The 20,800-nt window shown below is 47.7% G+C and overlaps 1 protein-coding gene and 1 long non-coding RNA gene across 2 annotated transcripts; one reads left to right on the top strand and one right to left on the bottom strand.

Moving 5' to 3' along the window:
* Positions 1–2,013: 2,013 nt before the first annotated feature.
* Il10 (interleukin 10) lies at positions 2,014–6,554 on the bottom strand. The gene is made up of 5 exons (XM_006995328.4): positions 6,231–6,554; positions 5,391–5,450; positions 4,958–5,110; positions 3,884–3,949; positions 2,014–2,827 (listed from the first exon to the last, which is right to left on the bottom strand). Exons 1-5 carry the CDS (start codon positions 6,393–6,395, stop codon positions 2,735–2,737), a joined length of 537 nt encoding a protein of 178 aa, XP_006995390.1. The 5' UTR covers positions 6,396–6,554; the 3' UTR covers positions 2,014–2,734.
* On the top strand, positions 4,818–16,198 carry LOC143267778 (uncharacterized). Its single transcript, XR_013043230.1, has 3 exons — positions 4,818–5,065; positions 15,029–15,932; positions 16,069–16,198. It is a non-coding gene; the product is annotated as an uncharacterized LOC143267778 (long non-coding RNA).
* The last annotated feature ends 4,602 nt before the right edge of the window (positions 16,199–20,800 follow it).

The raw sequence follows: 20,800 nt of genomic DNA, 5'->3' as shown, positions 1-20,800 counted from the left end.
TCATTAGAACATTGAATTATTAGCCGGATGGTGGTGGCATGTACCTTTAATCCCAGCACTCGGGAGGCAGAGGCAGGTGGATCTCTGTGAGTTCAAGGCCAGCCTTGGCTACAGAGTGAGTTCCAGGACAGGCTCCAAAGCTACACAGAGAAACTCTGTCTCGAAAAACCGAGACATATTGAATTGTTGACGGCAGCACAGTGAACTGAATAGTGAAAAAGCACTGCATTTCTGGGTCTGTAGGAAACAGCAATACCGAAAGCTACAGCATGCCTGATAAACTTAGGCGTGTGGTACTGACACACCCGTGAGACGTGCCGGTAAAATCATAGCCACTGTTGAGATCAGCTCCATTGATCTTTCAGATGTGTTTCTAGTGTTTCAGATGCCCAATCGCTTGAATGCGATACCGCTTCCTGCTAGTTAGCATGGGCTGGCTGCCACTGAGCCCTCGCTGCTGGAGTTGTTCTGGCTAGGGGCTCAGAACTTCTCTAGCTCAGGATGAGAGCTTTGGGCACTCTGCTCCTCTTCTGCTAGCCCCCCTTCTTCTTTTCTTCCCCCCTTCCATTTAGATGTGGGCGTGTGCATGCATTCTTCGTATGTGTGTGGGTGCACATGTGTGGGCATGCATGTGCAGGCCTGACGTTGATGTCAGGAATCATCCTCAATTCCTTTTCCACCTCTTCACCGAGGTAGAGTCCCAGAGCTCTCTAAAATGAGTCGTCTTGCTAGCCACCTCGCTCTGGGGATCCCCTGTCTCTGCCTTCCCGGGCCGCCATGCCCACTGGCATGTGCTTGGGTTCTAAGGATCTGAACCCCTGTTCTCACCCTTGCTCGACAAACACTCTAACCACTGAGCCGTCCCCGCCGCCCCTAGCTCCCATTCTTAACCCCAAGCTTTCATCTCAGAATTTCAGCTTTGATACTTCCCACTTCCTTCCGATGGTTACTTTAACCGAAGTGAGTCAGGGCTTACTGAAAAGATGACCACAGCCTATCCGATCCCACCCGCCCTGTCCCAGGGCTGCCTGGCCAGCACGTGTGTGTGTGTGTGTGTGTGTGTGTGTGTGTGTGTGTGTGTGTGTGTGTGGTGTCAGGGTTACTCAGCCCATTGTTTCCCCTTATCCTCGAAGTCACGAGACATTCAGCAGGGCTTCCCCAGCCGCTGCCTGCCCTCACCTCCAAATGTCAGTCTGACATTTTTCTGGTGGCTCGGGAGCCGGGGAGTGGGGTGGGGGTGGGGGAGAAAGAGTGACAGATTGGTTGCATCCAGTGGGAACCTGTTGAGTAGGCCAGTTTACCTGTCCTCGACTCGTGGCTCAACTCTATTGCCTCTGACCTCAACCGGAAGAAGAATCCCAGTACTTGGACAGCTGAGGCTGGAGGAGCTGAGTTCAAAGCCACCCTGAATTTTAGTTGAGACCCTGTCTCAAAGCACCAAGGGCTGGGGATTTGGTTCAGCAGCAGATGTTTGCTCAGCCTGTGAAAGGGCCCCGGGTTTAGATCACCAGCGTTGTGGGAGGTGGGGTTGGTGGGAGTTTTCAATTGTGATTGCCAGCAGTAACCAAAGTGGTGAGTGGGACTATCTTTCAGCTTCAGGAGCTAGGTATGACTTTCTGTTAGCCTCCAGAGTGCCCCCCCCCTCCCCGACAAATCTAAATTCACCCCAGGACCTCTGGAGCTTGAAGGAATAGACACATTATGCTTCTCCTGCTTAGCATTGGTTGTGTGTGCGCAGAATGACCCTTCCCAGCTTTGGAAGCTATCATGCCCTCTAAAGATTTCAGGGTGTATCTTAATGGGCCAAGCTTGGAGATTTCAGAGGTTTATGCTGATGCTTTGAAAGTGAAGCAAGATTTTCCCCTGATGGGATCTGGGCTCCATCCCTTCCTGGAGAGGCTGCCGGTATCCTTTCTTTGGAATACAGGATTCGTTCACCCTTTGGCCCTCTGGAGCTTTGAGGGACATGGTCGTATTTTAATCAGACAGGACTCAATAGACAGTACAACATGGTTTGAATAAGATCCATTTATTTAAAATTAGAATCTGCTATAAAAACAGACAAACCATACACCATTCCCAGAGGAATTGAATTACTTCTAGTTAAAAATGAGTTCTATTAGAACTAATTTTAGGTGGTTATAAATAAACTGGCCACAGCTTTCAAGAACGAAATGGTTGGAGAATGAGGTCAGGGGAATCCCTCTGAGCTGTTGGAAGGATAATCACCAAGGGAGCTCCCTCGTTTCTTTGCCTAAGTCCTGTAAGAGTATTCACAACTACGTCAGGAGCTCTGAACCCAGGAAGGAAAGAAATTAGAGACCACCACAGTAAACACGTCGGTAGCTATAAAGTGTGGCCAGCCTTAGAACGGAAGCTTCAGTTGGCTTCCCAAAGAAGACCCCCTCCCCCACCCCATTATAGAATATAATTTCCCTTAGAACACTCAATGACCACAAAAAAGTGTCCCCTGTGGAAATAGCTTAAACACAGGTTAAAAACAATAAATATTGTGAAATTATAATATTGGGCTTCTTTCTAAATAGTTCACAGAGAAGCTCAGTGAATAAATAGGAAGGGAACCGAGGTATTATCAGAGGTAATAAATATTTTGGAGAGAGGTACAATGAGGTTTTCCAAGGAGTTGCTTGTGCTCGATAAGAGTCCCCGGATCAGATTCAGGGAGCTCTGGCTAAGCCCTGGCATCGTAGATTCACCACACACCCTGGATGTTTCAGTTTTTCATTCTGATGGTCATGTACGCTTCTATGCAGTTGATGAAGATGTCAAACTCACTCATGGCCTTGTAGACGCCGTTCTCTTGGAGCTGTGGAGGGAGAGAAACACCTGGTTAAGACCTATTAGAGGGTCGAGGAGATCCCTGCACTAGGCTGGGCAGGAGACTGACTTGCAGAAAGCTCGTTGCTTTCTTGCATTGGGAGCTGTCAGACCTCGGGGAACCCAAGGATTCACCCCGGTGCCTGAGGAGGGGGCTGTGCCTTCAGCTGCACCATCTCCCAGCTTTGAGCTCTGCCGGTATTCCATGAGGGAAGCTCCTTCGCAAAGCACTGTCTTCAGAGTGGTATCTTTTGAACAGTTTTAGAGGCCTGGGCTCACATAATGCTTATGCAGATTGTTAAGCAAAGTTGTTAAGAGGAAGCAGTTTGAAAGCAGGACAGTGGTAGATAGATAAAGAAATAGTTTTGGTTTTCTATTTTATTTCATGATTTGGGCATTGAGGCAGTCCCCGCCCTGCTGTTCTGGCCTCCAGTCAAGGGATTCATTCATGCTCACTGCTGCTGGAGCCCTGCCAGGTGTCTCTGCCTAGCCCACGAAGATGATGTAGGCCACATGGCTTCTGGGAACTCGGGTTTCATGGGTTCACAGGCAGTTGGAAGTGTGAAACCTCATTTTGTTTGCCAGGTGGAAAGAGCGCCGGGACAAATAAGAATTCTGCTTCCTGCTCATTCTGATTTTTGGGGGGGCATCTAGGCTGAGCCCTGAGATGCGCGCCTGTGTGCCTGTGTTCATGTCTGCTCTCTGCACTTGTGGGTTCAGCCCATTTCCCAACAAGGTACTTTCTGTTCTTTCTGTTTCCTTTATCACTCTCCCCAGCACCTAGCGCTCCGTGCTCATAGGTTGTCTGGTCAGTCTAAGCTGAGAGCCTGCGAAGGTGAAGCAGTCATTTAGAAACTGCCAGACACGCTTTGCAGAAAACAAATGTCACAGAGGAGGTGGTGGCTCCTAACTGGCAGAGGAGGCCACATGATGTGCCAGGTTCCCACACTCTAGGTGCAGATAGAACAGGTCCTTCCCTCCTGCCCTTTGGTGAGTGGACAGGGGTCATGTGATGCACACCCTCTTTGTTACCACCCAAACTTACCTTATTAAAATCACTCTTCACCTGCTCCACAGCCTTGCTCTTATTTTCACAGGGGAGAAATCGATGCTGTAGGAGAAAAAGAGGGGGTTAATCATCCCAGCTCCAGTCCTGTGTCTATGGCACGCAACCTCGTTGCATGACGAAGGGGCCAGATTCCTCTTCTAGGCCCACCTCTTAGCTCCTAGAATGAACTGAGCCCTGCTTGGTCCTTAGCTCTCATAGTAGGGGCAGAGGAGAACAACCCAGGAAGAGGCAATGTATGTCTTTGGAATCATTAAGATGTTTGCAAAGCCTGGGTGTGAACTCAGGTCTTGGGCTTTGGCTCTCAGAACCCCAAAACATGTATTGTGTTTTTAATGTCTCCTCTTGTCTATCTCCAATCTCAACTACCAGGAGCTGTGTCTTAGGTGTCTGAGAGTGGAGATAAAGTCGCAGCTACTGGGGCCAAATCACTGGCTTAGAACTGCTGCACAAATAGACACCAACTGATTTCCCAGTATCAGTGAGAGAAGAGAGCAAACCACCAGTGTGGCAAAGGCACCACTTCAGTTAGAGACATAGATGTTCTGGGCGTATTATTCATAGATCCTGGTTTAGGGACAGTAGTCTTCTGGCCCTGCTGAAATGCCAGGGGGAGTTCTATCAGCCCAGTTGTGTGTTGCTGCGTTTGCTTTCCAAACGATGAGATGAAGAGGAGAACGCCTTCCTCTGCTTGGGAGCCTCAGCTGGCAACCAGGGGCCCAGGTCCAAAGAGACGAGGGAGCCGTAACGAAAGCCCTGGCCTTCCCATGAAGAGAGAGGGGAGTAGCTAATAACCCATGATGACTCACAAATAACAGGAAGGCTATGAGCGAATCTTCACGTGTAATGCCTCAAAGCCACCCCCACGCTCGCTCGCTCGCTCGCTCGGAGACAGACGAGCCGGAGAGCTGACTCGCGGCGCCTCTGTAGATTTACCTAGCCCTCAGTCTGTCTGTCTAGTCTGTGTGTGCCTGGATGCATGTGGCCTGGCTGGGCTGTAGAAGATGGTATTTGTTGGGTGGCCCCAAGGGAAAGATCTCGTCTGTTACTCACACAGCGCTGCAGCCGCCTCCTGAGGGTCTTCAGCTTCTCTCCCAGGAAATTCAAATGCTCCTTGATTTCTGGGCCATGGTTCTCTGCCTGGGGCATCACTTCTACCAGGTAAAACTGGATCATTTCTGATAAGGCTTGGCAACCCAGGTAACCCTAGGGGCAGGAATCAAAGGTTGGGGCTTACCGGAATGATGGCCCAAACTTGGTGGACAGTTTTGTCCCCAAGGACCCTCTCTTTCTCCAGTTACATTCTCTCCCTTCACCACAGAATGAGTGCCTCATAGCCCTTGACTGCTGGCAATATGCTGAGTTAAGATCTTCCCACTTCTCCTTTTGAAAGTCACGACATCAGACTCCGCTCCCGCTGGCTGTCACAAGCAGCTCCTCCCTTCCCCAACCTCTCGCTTGCTCCCCAGCACCCACTCAATTGTACCTTAAAGTCCTTCATTAAGGAATCGGTTAGCAGTATGCTGTCCAGCTGGTCCTTCTTTTGCTGCAAAGAAGAAGAAGAAGAACAACAACAAATCGTGAATACAAGGGCTGGCGGGGGGGCGGTACCTGACATGCATGTCTTCTGAACACCTCTCCATTTGTCGAGTTTTGAATTAGTAATCAATGTAGCCCTGGCAAATATTGAGAGTTTTAAAACCAGGATTTGATAGTGCTAGAGCCTGGAGTTAAATCAAAGTCCTTCCTCTTAGAATCGCATTATCTAAAAGCTTCTGACTGACTTGCACAGCCCAGGAGAAGTTTGACCAGGCCTGGTCTTCTTTCAGATGGGCCACATCAGGTTTCAAAAGCACCTGTGTCAACCCTTTCTGGAGTCCCTTATGGAGAGTGTCTCAGTTGCGTGGCTGTCTGCCTTCTCTGGAAGGGAAATCCTCTTGTAAGGCAAGCTCTCCATGCCAGGTGCTGCCTCAGATCTGGAGACTAAGCAGAGGCAGTATGTGCCCCCTACATCAGACTTCTGTCCCAGCCAACAAAATATAGAGCTTTGTTAGAAGAAAGTTAACAGAAAGTTCTTGAGCATGGGAGAGACAACGCATTCACCTTCTAGGTAGCTTTCCCTGTGTGCCTGGGTTTAGTTTAACCCCTAACCCATGGCTTAGCCCAGGACTCTCTGGATTTAATTTTAAGGGGGATAGATGCTGGGGATGGAGGAGGAGCAGGAGGTGGGAGCAGGAGAGGAGGAGGAGGAGGAGAAGGGTTATTTCCACAGTTCCATGGACTTCAGGCCATCCCAGGAAGAAAGACAGGCAGGCGGCATACTCACAAAGAAAGTCTTCACCTGGTCGAAGGCAGCCCGCAGCTCTCGAAGCGTGTAGGTCTGGCTGACCGGGAAGTGGGTGCAATTATTCCCCTCCTGGGTATTGTGGCCTCTGCTGGCCCCCACCTCAGCCAGTAAGAGCAGGCAGCAGAGCAGTGCTGAGCCGGGCATGGTGGAGCTCTGTCTTTGCAAGGCTGCCTTGTGGCTTTGGTGCTGGGAGAGCAAGCCCCTAACGTGCAGACCTCCTCTTCTGTGTCCCCCTTTTATACCGAAGGCCTGGGGCCTCTCCTTTTGCAGACTTCCTGGCAAAGGTTATTCAAGCTCCTCCTCCCTCTTTTAAACCATGCAGTATTTTAGCTTAATTTTTTTTTCCTTTTCTTTTTTTGCATTGTAAGCAAGAGCTGGTAAATGAACTTCTGCAATATAGCTATATTTAGCACGGGCTACCTCTCTTTAAAAAAAATTTTTTTTTTAAACTTCTCAATACAAAAAGTTGTATTTCCTAGGGGCATGACAGCTGTTCTATGCACAACTGTGCGTTCCATTCACACACTCTTAGGTCACAATGACGTGGAGAAATGGGTCATTCCAGAACATACTAGGATTGAGAAATAATTGGTTCCCCTACCTAACCTGGGTTGGATAACCGATATTTCTTTCTGACTAGGAATTCACCTTAGCACGCAGTTACCTGAGGAAACATGTGTGTGCTGATTATCCTTAAAACTCACTCTCTTCCAGTTCCTCCATCTCCTGGTCAAGACTGTCCCTTGAAGAGGTGTGTGTGTTGTGGGACAGATAGTCAGAGTAGAGTTCCGGGCCTTGCTCTGGCCCTTGCTTCATTGAGAGTTTCAGATCCCAGCACGGGAAGTTAGGAGAAGGAGCTTAGACTTCTGGGAGTCTTGCTCTGCCTGTCAGGTAGACCTCACCATGGCCCTGTTTTACAGTGTCCCAGGCTTGGAGATGTGTAACCTGTCCAACTACCTGTCCTTGCTGAAAGACAGAGCTGGTGACATTAGTGCTTCCACAGATCCCTGGGAAGTCTCGGGTACATGTCCTATTGGCTAAGGGGCTTTCTGCTTAGATAACAGTAGACCCAGGAGGAGGGCGCTTCCCAGGTTCTCCGATTTCTTTATCTTCTTACATCCTGTTGGTACAGGGCTCCAAGTCTGCCCACTGGAGAGGGTTGTTTACTACACCAGAGCTGGTGGGCCAGGCACTTGGGCCTAGACAGTCTTACCTGATGCCTAGTGACGGGTGGATCGGGATCAGGGGCTGTGGCCGCTCCTCCCAACACGCTGGCAAGTGTCATCGCAGAAACGTACAAACTGTAGAGAGGGAAGAAGAACCTTCTAAAAGTTGGAGTGGAGTTGGCTCAAGAGCTGCCGCTCCTATTTATTCCAGGCTGAGTTCTACCAACCACTCCTATTTATTCCAGGCTGAGTTCTACCAACCACAGGGGCAGAGCAAGGGGCCAGGCGGGGCTCCATTCCTTCCACTTTCCTCTTCCCTTTTGACTTGTGGGTGTTCTAGGATGTCTGTTTCTGTGTGCAGAAGCCACCCTCTCTCTGAGCTGCACGTTTGAGGTGTAGACACAGCGTTGGGGGTCCGAATCCCAGAGGAGGCTTGAGGTCCTCCTTGACCCACACAGCATGGACCCTCACCACCCTTTCTCCCAGCTCTGTCCTGTCCTCAGTTCACTGGGACAGCCACTGCCCCCTTGCTGCCAATCCTGCACCTCCTTTGTCTTCCCGAGCAAGTTGTGTTTTTCTTTGTGTGTCCGACCCCCAGCACGAAGTCTGGCCTACAGAAGGTAGCAGCTGTCCTTGGGACTGGCATTGCACAGCTCCATGAGTCTGACGCAGGGCTAGAGGATGAAACATCAGGAAGCAGAGGGGTGGGGGGCCAGCTCAGGAGGAGAGGCAGCACCTCTTACATCTTCTTATAATCATTTCTTCTTCTATAATCTTCTTTACCTATGCAATCCAACTATTTCATAATATATTAACGTAAAACACAAATATATTGGCGTGTACTTAACTATAGTATATAATTTATATTAATGTCATTTATACATCACATTTACACGTTAATATCTTAATAGTGTCTGAGCATATACTATTACTATAATATAATTAGTTTCATGAATATGCTATTACTATATTATTATGCTACATGTGTGTATACTTCATACTCTCACAATGATAGGAAGAAGAGAGATGTATGAAAGCTATATATATTTCTTTTTTAATACATATTCAGCTAACTGGGGTTAAGGTTGGAATCTGAATTCTTTATTTGTCCTCAGCCATTTGTCCAGTAGTTGATCCTTCCTTTCCCCATTGATTTCAAATTGTTGCTCAGTCTCTCCTCAACATTTCAGCCTCTTAGTGGTCCTCAGTAACCTCAGATGGGTTCCTTGGTCCATGTTTAGCCAAGTAAGGACCATGCCGAGAGCTCCTATATCTCAAGTCTGGGAGGACATCTGCTCAGCTGAGAAGCCTTTGGCACACACTGGGAAAAGCCCCAAACCCACAGTGACATCGGAGACATAAATGCCAAGAATTGCATGGTAGTGGGTTTGGGGACAAGGGAAGTGCCCATGAGGAGGAAGTGAGAGCGGATGCCTGGGCAGAGATGGGCACAGTGTCAGCCTGGGTGATGTTTGGAGCTGTGAATTCCAAAAGACATGACTGTTACACACCAATCTGCATTCCTTGGGGACAAATAGCCTGAGTCAGTTCAGAACCTAGGGAAGTTGAATTTAAATAAAATTCTCCACCAGGAGATCAGATGGTGGCTGTGGGAGGCGGAGTGTGGAGGGCAATGTCTCCTCTATTGCCCTTGTTCCAAAGTATCCCCTATTTCTAGTCAGCTGCCAACGAAAGAAAATTTTATTACGCATGGCTTAAAAAGAAAATATTCATTGTTCCTTTGTCTGACAAGATTCGCCCATGTAGCTGAGGATAGCCTTGGGCACACATCTTCCTGTCTTAACCTCTAGAGCGTGAGGATTGCAGGCGTGCCTTCACACCCAGCTTGAGATTTTATTATTTTTTTTTCTTCTCACCAAATAAGCACAGAGGTCTTTATTATCTTCTGTCTTCCTTCCCACCCTTCACTGCAAGATGTCAAGGAGCTGAGAAGTGGTGAGGTCCAAGTTCAGGGGCTCGTTGGTGCAGGACATCCTGATGCTTTGGGAAGCTCTGCTGGGTAAAGTTCACCATTTTAGCTGCAGGACAGAAAAGAGTTGTGTGTGCGCGCGCGCATGCGCGTCTGCACACACATGTACACACGAGTAGATTTTAGAGTCTTATGCATAGTGTACAAGATCTTATGAGGAATCCGCTCATGTCCAACAGAAATGGCATCTTTCTTGATATAGTTGCCCCATGTCTTTCTGCAATTCTAGGGAACAGTCTGGGAGCCCTGTGTGGCACACTGGAGCTGTCAAGGGAAAGGGCGAGGGACCCAGGTTGCTGGACGCAGGGATTAGCCAGATGGTCTGGCAATGGAGTCACCATGTGGAACAGATGTGTGATACGGGTAGAGAGAGTAGGATTGTTCAGACCAGATAAAAAGTCTTTCAAAGATCTTGATCCGATGTGCTGTTAGTAGTTGTTTTGGGGGAACTAGGGAGATGTCTAGTATGTGCGCTGCTCTCTCTAAGGACTGGAGTTTGGTTCCCAGCTCCCAACCACAACTCCCTGCAATGCCAGCCCTAAGGGATCTGATGGACTTTTTTGGTCTACGTGGGCATTCTTATGCATTTAGGAATTGGCACTCACATGCACATGTAATACACACACACACACACACACACACACACACACACACACACACACGCTCTCTCTCTCTCATTCACACACACAGAATTAAATAAATAATAAAATCTTAAAAATTCTCTTTAAAAGGCTGATAATGGGAGTTTCATTTCTTCTTATCTAGCATGTAAAATAGTTTCACTTTAATTTTAAGTGAAACTATTTTAAGTGTTTTACATTTCTAGTGTTTCCCGAATACCCTTCTTTAGTGACCTGGACAGTTTCCTTGCATCCACTTGTACCACATATACACAGTATGACTGAGCAGGAGCCCAGGGGATGGCTCTACCAGCCACGGCTTCCTCAGAACAACCCCTCTGACTTTGGCCTTGTGTTCTTTAGGAATCTTTTGGAATGAAGATCTGGATGGTTAAAAATTTAGGAGGGGCCCAGAGTTAAGGCTAGTCTCAGGGCAAATCAAGCCAGGGTTATGCAAACCGGATTGGATGACCTGATAATTGTGGCCAGCAGATGTTGCAAAGCACAGCGGAAGGGCAGATCACTGGACAGCCAACATGGAATTCCCCTTTGTGTAACCTGGTTACACAAAGAGAGCAATTTGGATTTTACTCATGGACCAACACCTTGTTCTCTAACTTCTCACATGAGAAATTTGTGTCCTATCAGGGGCACCCAGTGTTATTTCTGGCTCTTCAAAGGTGACAGCCATTGGGCTGTCTCTGTGACCACGCAGGATAACAAGGTACCTGAGCCTGGGGCACCAGCGGCATCTCTCAGCTACAGAACTTGTCCTTTGATGGGATTTGGTGTATGCAAATCTTCTCTCTATGGCTGATACGCTACAGACAGGTCTCAGCTGGGGTGGCTTCTAGGACTGTGACTTTGGCCATCACACAGGGGTCCATGATTAAAAGGATCCTGCTCTCACTGTCTTGAAATTTTTAGTGACTGTTCAGCAGGGAACCCTGTTTCTGCATTTTGCACTGGGTCCTCAATTTATGTGGTCCAGTATTTCTCAGCTTCCCAAATGCTGCGACCTTTTAATACAGTTCCTCATGTTGTGGTGACCCCTGACCATAATATTATTTTCGTTGCTACTTCATAACTGTGATTTTGCTATTGTTACGCATTGTGATGTAAACATCTGTGGTCCTGATGATGGTCTTAGGCTACCTCTATGAAAAGGTCGTTTAACCCCCAAAGGGGTCACAACCCACAGGTTGAGAACCTCTGATGTAGTATCTTAATTAAAGTGTTCTTCCTCTGATGTCATCCTTGTCTGGCACAGTAAACAGAGCCACCATCCACCTCAAAAGATAACTTACTGGTTCCTCCCTTCCCAATCTGCATCCAGTTGATCACTAGATCCTCTGGATTTCTCTTCATCAATATTTCTCTCATTTGTTCTGCCTCTTGATCTCTAATTCATTTGCAGACACCAACAAGACTGTGATGCTCCTCCACTGGCTCCCAGCTTTTCTTCTTTTGGTAAAATAAAGACTGGCCTGGAGCTCACAATATGCAGTAGGTTGGCTTTGAACTTATGACCCTGCCTCTACCTCCCAGAACACCAGAACACTCATCTTATTCTTTTAAGTTATTTTATTTTTAATTATATATATATATGGGATTTAACAAAGCAACTCTACGTAGTTAAAAGGAGGTTTATTTTGGGGTGACTTACAGCCAGTAAAGGGGTTGGTTACAGGATCCGGGAGAGGTGAGGTGCAGTCCAGCGGGGTTCTCTGGAGAACTCTGACTAGGTCTGCCATCCAGCACCCAGGATCACGAGGAATCAAGAGGCCGGCACTTCCGGATGGTTTTAAGGGCTCCTGTCCCCACGCCCCAGAGGCAGGTCCTAGGTAGGTGTGGCAGTTACCAGCTGCCTCACTGAGGCGGTGCTTCAAGGTCAAAGCTGGAACAGCTACCCACTACATCTATATGAGTATGGGAATGTGTACATGTGAATGCAAATGCCCATGGAATCCAGAAGAGGGTGCTGGATCCCTTAGAACTAGAGTTCCAGGTGGTTGTGAGCCTGCTGATGTGGGTGCGGGGTACCGAACTCAGGTCCTTTGCTAAAGCACCATTTGTTCTTAACCACTGAGCCTTTGCGTTAGCCCAAGATTCACATCCTTAACACTTATGGAAACTTACTTACCATTTGACCCTATCCATGACTTCAGTTTTCAACTTCCCTCTATAATTCAGCTTCTTTGGTTTTTGTTCTTTTTTTTTCTTTCAAATGATCCATACTTTCTCTCCCACAAGCCTTGGCATATTTAGTTCTTCATGCTCTCTCTCTCTCTCTCTCTCTCTCTCTCTCTCTCTCTCTCTCTCTCCTGAGTTCTTCTGCCTTAGATACTATTTCTTTATATGATTTTTCTTTTATTTCCCAGTCCAGGACAGATCCTCTGGGTGTCTTGTACTTTTCCTCTATATGACGCATGTCAGTAATTGTACATGGGATAATAAGATTATTTGCCCTCTACCTCATTACTGTGATCATCACAGGTCAGGACTGGTGTCTATGTTGGATCATCATTATTCTCCCATCAAATAGCTCTGGACATAGTGAGAACTTAGGGTGGTTGACAACAGGGTAGTTGCACATACAAACTTACATTAATTGTAATAGCATACACAAGACCCCACACAAACTCAAGCCAGACAAAATCCCAACATGGAGATGGAGGGTAAAGATGGACAGGAAGCCCCACCTCCTGCTGAGGAGCAATTGATAGCTGCTGAGTGAGGGTCAGTTGGTTTTCTTTAAAGGTGCAAACCCTGGTAGGTCAACTAGTCTCCAGAACAGTCACCATACCCAAGAGTATTTGGGTAGTGCAAATTGGCCTCAATGGGTTTACAAAAAGAGAGCATGAAGTTGGGTGGATAAGGAGGTAGGGGTGGATCTGGGGGGAGTTGGAGGGATCAATATAATTAAATATATTACATGAATTTCTCAAAGAATTAATACAAATATTTCTTAAATATTTGGTGGTTGGTTGACTGACTTCTTGAAAAATATGCTCAGGTTGGCCTCAAACTCCTGAGCTGCTAGAATTATGGGCATGTCCCTCTACACCTAGCATGGCTTCCTAGGGTTTTGTAGCTCCAAGTGCCTCTCCATGTCCTGTTGCTATTGTTTCATATAGAGGATGGATTCATCTGGAGAAATGGCTGTCATTACAAATGACATGCTTAGTCCCATAATTACCTTTTAGTTAAAAAAGAATTGATCTGCTTACTAACCAGCCTCTTCCAGGGGGGTGGTAACTAAATCTTCCCTGATTGTTGGACTGTAAACAATGCCTAATATGTAGGAGGTCAGAAAAGGTGGGTTAGATATTATCTAATCCATACTTCTTAGTTTTCACACAGGTAGAAAGGTACAGAGAAGGAAATGATGTTCCCAGGCGCTCCAAAGGTTAACTTCAGAGGTGGGATCTAAGCTCAATCCTCATTCGTTTATTAGTAGCTAATTCCTGACTAAGTACTAAGACAGAGGGTTCTTGGGGCCCACCAACATCTAGGGGATATTCTGGGATTTGTGCAGTGTGTGGGTTTTGTGGTAATGAGGTGAAACTAGAGGTCTGAAATTACGTTTTCTCCCACTGAACAATATGACTATTCTGCACTTGTTATGCTCAGTCTGGTGTTTAGGAACTGGCTTTGAGGTGAAGGCTGCTGAGTTATTTTTGTCTCAGGAAAATGGTCAGGCCTTGATTGCAGGAATGTTCAAAGCATGGCATGTGTTTTCTCACTATGGCATCTCAACACACCATCTCCTTCCAGAAACTCTAAATCACCCTAGTTCTTGGATTAGGAGCTTCAAGACAAGATCTTTGCTATTCCGGAACCTCCTTTCTCCCCCTGGGGGTTGGAGGGCTGTCAGAGCCATTTTTCTAAGTTACCTTCCGGATCTAGAATTTTGTGCCCCCCTCCTTTCGCCCCTTTCCCCCAGTCTACTCCCCTGGCAGAAATTAGTTGGCACTCAAGGTTCCGATGGGTATTTTCCCTGCCAAAACCCCAGGTCAGCACAAGACCAGGCCCTTTGGTTTCTGCTGCTGTGTGCTCCTGCCCAGCCCTGGAAGTGCCATTCTGTAAGAGAAACAAGCCTTTTCCTGGGGGCAGCTCTTGCGTGTTCACCTGTGTTTCCTTCTCGCCATCCTGGCCCCCAGTGCTTTGAGGTTGCAGTTTCGTTGTGAGTCAAGCATGCTGAGAGCAGTGGAAACCAGAGAGGCCTTCACTGAGTGGTAGGACATGATGCTGCCTTTTCCTCAAGAGCATGGCCAGGGTGGCGACCAGGGTGTGGGAGGAAGGAGTCAGGTTTCTCGGATTGACTGTGTCAGGGAGAAATTACTGGAAAACCCTCGAGAGCACCACATCTATTCGGAAGGGCAGACACTTTCTTAAGAAAGAATCTATACACAGTAGGGTTTGGTGGAGCCTATCTATGATCCTAACACTCAGGATCTGAGGCAGGAGAATTCCCTAGATAAGATCAATCTGGACTTCAGAATGAGACCCTGTCTTAACAAACAGCCTCCAAACAAAAACCAAGCAGTTAGTTAACCAACCAAACAGGAAAGTCTGCAGTGGCCACATCGTGCTGGAACACACCCATGGCAGTTCAGTATCTGCTGAGAAGCAGGCCTGGTCCAGATCAAAGCCTTTGGGTGTGACTGGCTCCGCAGAGGATTCAGCAGACAGATTTTCTTAGCAAAGGTGATTTGGGGATCACACTGGGTTCTTCTGACAATGAGGCTAACTTGAGTGCTGGCTTAGTCTTGGTGGGGCTGCCAGAGGCTGTAGGCTTTGAGACATTAAGGTCCCCCAACCCTTCCTTCATATCCTAACGAGAAAAAGAAGCAAAACAACATTGAAAGTCCGGTACTGGAGCCAGGCTGTTTGACAGTGTGGGTGAATCTCCCATCATGTTGCCGGTGCTGGAGCCAGGCTGTTTGACAGTGTGGGTGAATCTCTCATCATGCAGACTTTATGTCACCTTTCTCATAGGTCTGTGAAGGAATCACCATGGAGCAGGTGGGCTAGAAGTCCATGAAACAGAAACAGAGAGTTGGCACAGAAGAAGACGCTGGCCGCCTCCAGTGTAGAAGTGCTCCATTTCTATAGACTTGAATGGCGATCTTTCTGGTCCTTCCTTATGCTTGGTGTGATGCATTTTTTTTAAGTGATCAGCAGTTTCTAGAGAGTCAGGGTCAAGTTCAGAGAGGGGAAGAAGCATGAAAAAGAAACAACAACTGATTCAGAGTTCGGAAATGGTTGCAGAGCGCACAGGGTTGGATGGGAAGCTGGGATGGTGAGCAGATCCTCTGGGAGCCCCTGGCTAGGCAGAGTGGAAGACAGGGTGTGATTCCATGAGGGACTGAGAGCCTCTCAGAGAGGTGGAGGTGTGGGAGCCTTCCCGAGTACGTTATCAGGGAGAGTACAGAATGATAGGAGGTGACAGCATGGTCTATTCAAATGCCACCTAAGCTAGTTAGAGAAAGAAAGTCTCCTAATGCAAATCTCATAGAACCCAGCTCCTGAGAACCTAACTGAGACTGGGCTGTAATCCAGTTACACCATAGACCAAGAGCAACCAGCTTTAATAGAGTTTTCAGGGAGATGTTGTTCTAGGTCCTAAAAGACTAACTTACAAACATTTGTGGAAAAGCACAAAATGACCCCCACTGCAGCGTATGAACATGTGCCTGGCCTGCAGGGCCTCCAGGCGTTCACCCGTGTGTTACCGAGCAGTGATAACGGGGTCTTGGGGCTGAGAAGGTGGAAGAGCAGAGATGATAAGATAGCTGTGGAGGGAGGGGCGTCATGTGCAAGCTGGCCTCTTGGTATCTCTGCCGCTGAAGTCAAGAACCTTAATATGCTTCTTCCAAGAAAGCTTCATTGCATCTTCAAGGTGAGAAAATGATAATACCCTTCCCACATCTGGCCCTGATGGCCTATGGCCTATGCTTTATCTGCTGGAACTACACGGTGCTTATCAGAATGGCTATGGCGGTTGGTACTACCACAACTGGGCTTTCCCTTCTCAGCCTCCTGAAGTGGCTCTGAACACCCAAAGGCTGAGGAAGAGGAAATATTCCACTGGCTGAGCCCTGTCTGTGGGAGCAGATGCTGGGAGAGTCTAACCAGGTAGTAGGGTCTTTGGTAGAGGCCCATGACAGGTGGTGGGACTCATGATGGCAATGGCTGAAACTTCCGTTTCATTTCATGTAAAGTCAGAAGACTTTAGAGTAAGCCTTGGGGTGGTTGGGGGGGGAAGGGGGAGGGCTGGGTGGGAGAGGCTGGTGCCTCTCAGACCACACAGAGCCTGAGTTTGTTCTCATGGCTGCAGTGGTGGGAAAAATGGAGTTTCAGGGTACAGGGCTGGGGTAACCATGATCTGAGTCAGAGAAAGGATGTGAGGGATGCTGAGCACTTCACACTGACCCCACCATGGTCCCCTGCACTTTCCACCTTTGCTGAGCCAAAGGCCATGCATGAGTTCAACTGCAGCTGGTCCTTCTTACTGTTAACGTTTTGAGGTTAACCAGCTAACGCTGCACACACCGTCCCCTCCAGCTCCTGGGCCACGAGAGAGCAGAATGAATTCTGAAGTCATTTTAGATTTCTGAGTATCACAAGCCAGGCTCATCTTTTCAGTGCACGAATTTCATCACCAAATCCCTGTTCTCACAAACCTTCATGCCCAATGCCTTCAGCTTGGCCCCACATACCTGAATGCTTTGTAGTCTTTTTCTTATAGGTTCTTCTTGCAGGCCTCTGGACAAGATCAGAAAGTTCCCGCTGCTGTTGGGGGGAACTTGCGGGTCTCTAAGCATGGCCTTATGGGTCAGCAATGACTTTCCCACCCATTTCTGCCCCACCACCCCCCTGTCTACCTCATCTTCCATGGGATTTTCTTCAACAACGTGACTTCACTGGAATTCCATTAAGAAAAACCACCCTTGGTTCTGCTTCTCGTTCACTGTGAGGAGATGAGCTTTGCTCCATCATGCTTGTGCTGCCGCGGCATTCTGCCTCGTCTGAGGCACAAAGCAATAGAGCCGCCTGATTCCAACTGTGGTTTGAAACCTTTGAAAGCATGAATGAAAACACATATTCCCTCCTTTAAGTTGTATTCCTCAGGTATTTGTACAGAGTGATGAAAAATTTGCCTATCATAATGGAATTTAGAAGGATGAGGAGGACAGCAGTTACCCTAAAACAAGAAAACAGCCGGCTTGACTCCTCATCCTCATTTCTGAAAGACAGACAGTCAGACAGACAGACACAAACACACATGCATGTATAAATGCAGAGAGAACATTTAGAGCTGTGGTCTTCTTGGTCCGCCAACATCTTTAAGACGGGTAGGAAAGAGTATTTCAACATCTCGTTAGCATAAGAACTTTTGTGGATCTGGTTATTTTTAAAAGAAATATCATAATCATTTGTAATTTGGAGAAGGTCAGCTACATTGGAAAGTTATATAAATTACCTTTATCAAGAGTTATTTTAAATTTACTTATGTGTCTCTGTGTGGGCATGTGCTTGTGAGGGCAGGCCTCCATGGAGGCCAGAAGAGGGCATAGTGGTTCCTGGAGCTGGAGTTAGAAATGTAAGCTACATAACATTGGATGCTGGGACCCAAACTCCAGTCCTCTGTGAGCAGGCCTTCTCAGCTGCGAAGCCATCTTCCAGCCTCGAGTCGTCTGATTTCTAAACAATACCTTCTCAATCCTCAAAATTTCATACAATAAAATAAATGTGTGACAAGTGGATTTCCAATAGAAGCCTAGCTGGGTCTGTTCATGGTTAGACACAACAGTGTCAATAGCAACCCTTTTGAGGGGGCATAATTTGTAAGTGCCAAGTGCCACACTAAAATGCTTTAAAAAAGAAAGCAAACTAGTTTGTCATTAGCAAAAGAAAAAATCCTCTAGCACTCATGACAAATTTGATCATCTTTGCACACTACCTAGGAAGTGTTTTTTTTTCTTGTACTTTACAGTGTGTGTGTGTGTGTGTGTGTGTGTGTGTGTGTGTGTGTGTGTGTGTATGTTTTGTCCTTTGAACCAAGATCCATGTTTCATGTGTGCCAATAAAAGAAAGGAGACACAGTGTGGCTTACTTGGTGTGGCTGTTGAGACATTTTATTTAGGATATGCCCTTAAGATGATTTTGGCCCAGAAAAAAAAAAAAGAGAGCTGGCGTAGTGGTTTGAATGAGGAAGGCTGCCATAGGCTCATATATTTGAGTGCTTGGTCCCCAGTTAGTGGAACTGTTTGGGAAGACCAGGAGGTGTGGCCTTGCTGGAGTAGCTGTGGCCTTGTGGCTTCAAAGAGGTATGTCACTGGGGGTGGGCTTTCAAAAGCCCATACCAAGCCTGCTCTCTCTCTCTCTCTCTCTCTCTCTCTCTCTCTCTCTCTCTCTCTCTCTCTCTCTCTCTCTCTCTCTGCCTCATGGCTGTGGATCAGGAAGTAAGCCCTTAACTATTGGCCCAGTGCCATGCCTTTCTCTATGCTTCCCACCTGATAGCCATGGACTCACCCTCTGAAACTGTAAACAAGCCCCAGTTAAATGCTTTCTTTTATCAGTTGCCTTGATCCTGGTGTCTCCTCACAGCAATGAACAGTAACTAAAACAGCTGGCTTTTAGTCTTTTGTGTGTGGCTATGGCAATGTCATCCAACCTCGATGGCCCTCAGTTTCTATCTGTGTGAAATAAGGAGATGTCTCTCTGCTTTCTCTTCCCTTGTAGAGGATCAGGGGCCTGCCAAGTACATAGAATACGTTAAGGCTAAACGCGTGAAAGAGCTCCTCTGTGGTCCTACCATTCACTCAGTGATGGGGGGACCCTAGCAGCTTTTCTTAGAACAAGAGACCCAGATTAGGACCCAGGAGTTTCTCCTGTGCAGATGTGCCCCAGCACATCAGACCTCCTGGCTTTTCCAGTACCACGTGATGCAGCCTAGTAGGTAATACTTTCTTTTTTTCTTTTTTTTTTTTTTTCCAGCAGCAACAATTGCATCTACGGGAATCTGTCCTTTTCATGAATCTTCTCTCTGAAACCTCCCTCTGTCCAGGATTTTTGGTCCCCCACGGGACATAGCTGGGGAAACACGCTGGCCAATGGAACTCTTAGTTACCTTCTCAGTCACGGAGATGCCAGCGTAGGCAATCACATGTGGTCATTGCAGTGTGCACTCATGTGTGTGTGTGCTGGGCGGCTGCTTGGAACAGTCCCGTGACTAACAGCAGTCAGCCACCTGACACTGTCCAGTGTGTGATGCGCTCTGAGCTGGGCCCTGGAACCTCTGCTGGAGGGGTTCTCCCTGTCTCAGATGCTTCTCCTTCTTCACTCTCCAATTCCTATTCTTTGTGTCATTTTACTTTGTTTGACGAAAGCCCCCAGATTTACCCCACTGTTAATACCACTTAGAGCAGGGACTCTTTTTTCTTTTTCCCATTTGTTTTTGCTTTTTGAGACAGGGTTTCTCTGTGTAGCTTTGGAGTAGACCAGGCAGGCCTCCAACTCAGAGATCCACCGGCCTCTGCCTCCTGAGTACTGGGATTAAAGGTGTGCGCCAACACCACCACCCAGCCCTGCCCAGGAACTTTTAATTTGTGATTAAGGCAGACATGTGGGCTCAGATTTGATCCCCAGATGCTTTAAAACGGCGATACCATTCAGGTTGGTGGCTGAGCAAGCGCTTTGTCTGAGAGGCTACCCCTGAGCCCCCGAGTGTTCCTTTTATTTTTTTTGGTTTTTCGACACAGGGTTTCTCTGTATAGTTTTGGTGCCTGTCCTGGATCTCACTCTGTAGCCCAGGCTGGCCTCAAACTCACAGAGATCCGCCTGGCTCTGCCTCCCGAGTGCTGGGATTAAAGGCGTGCGCCACCCCTGCCTGGCTCCAAGTGTTCCTTCTTGACAACTACCAAACTACTCCTCTCTTCTTCCTTCCAGCCCCATGTGCTCCCCAAGTCACCCATTCTCCCAATATAGTGTTTTGGGAAAAACTGTCATGAGCTCATGGCCCCTGAAAGCATTCTCCAGGAAGCCACCCCCAGGTTCCAGGAAGCCTTGGAGGCTGGAAAGAGGCCCGCTTAAACCCCAAAGCATCCACACAGCTTATTCCCCTCTTCAGCCTGTATACGAGACGCCCGGGGAGTTCTGTAAAGTAGAAGGGAACTAAGTTTGGACACGCCTTTAAGACCTGACTGCCCCGCTGACATAGTCCGTATCTGCTCTTCGGTGAAGCTTTCCAGTACAGGCTCCACTGAGCCCAGTGATGCCAAAGGTCAGGAAGTTCCTTCCATCCAGGAAAACCACCTCCGGCTTCACTGTTGGCAGCCTGGTAGAGCGACAGAACTCAGACATCATCGACACTCCCTTCTGTTCACATTTTACTTGGCAGGGGGGTAGAAACAATCCAAATGCTTCCTGTGTGACCGGTGCCTCAAGATTCACAAAGACCTTTTGTGGGCATTGGGCCATTCATTTCCTGCCACCACGAAGCTGGGTTGCCACTGCACTTTTACAGAGTGGAGGAAGCAGGCTAGCTGATATGCGCAGGCCAGGATGTACAAGTTAAGACTCAACCACAAATCAAATGCTTGGAGCTATTAGAGTTGGGGGGTGGAATGTGGGGTTTCTTTTCTGGTTTATTTCCATAGCATACCCCTCTTTTGTTCAGATGAGGACGCTGGGGTCCAGACCATTGAGAGGAGTTGCCCTGATGGCAGAATAGGAATTCAAATTTTAATGTCTTGACAATGACTT

The sequence above is a fragment of the Peromyscus maniculatus genome, chromosome 11 (assembly GCF_049852395.1).
Source record: "Peromyscus maniculatus bairdii isolate BWxNUB_F1_BW_parent chromosome 11, HU_Pman_BW_mat_3.1, whole genome shotgun sequence".
In the NCBI taxonomy this organism is placed as follows: domain Eukaryota; kingdom Metazoa; phylum Chordata; class Mammalia; order Rodentia; family Cricetidae; genus Peromyscus; species Peromyscus maniculatus.
This window is presented reverse-complemented; position numbering and strand designations above follow the sequence as displayed.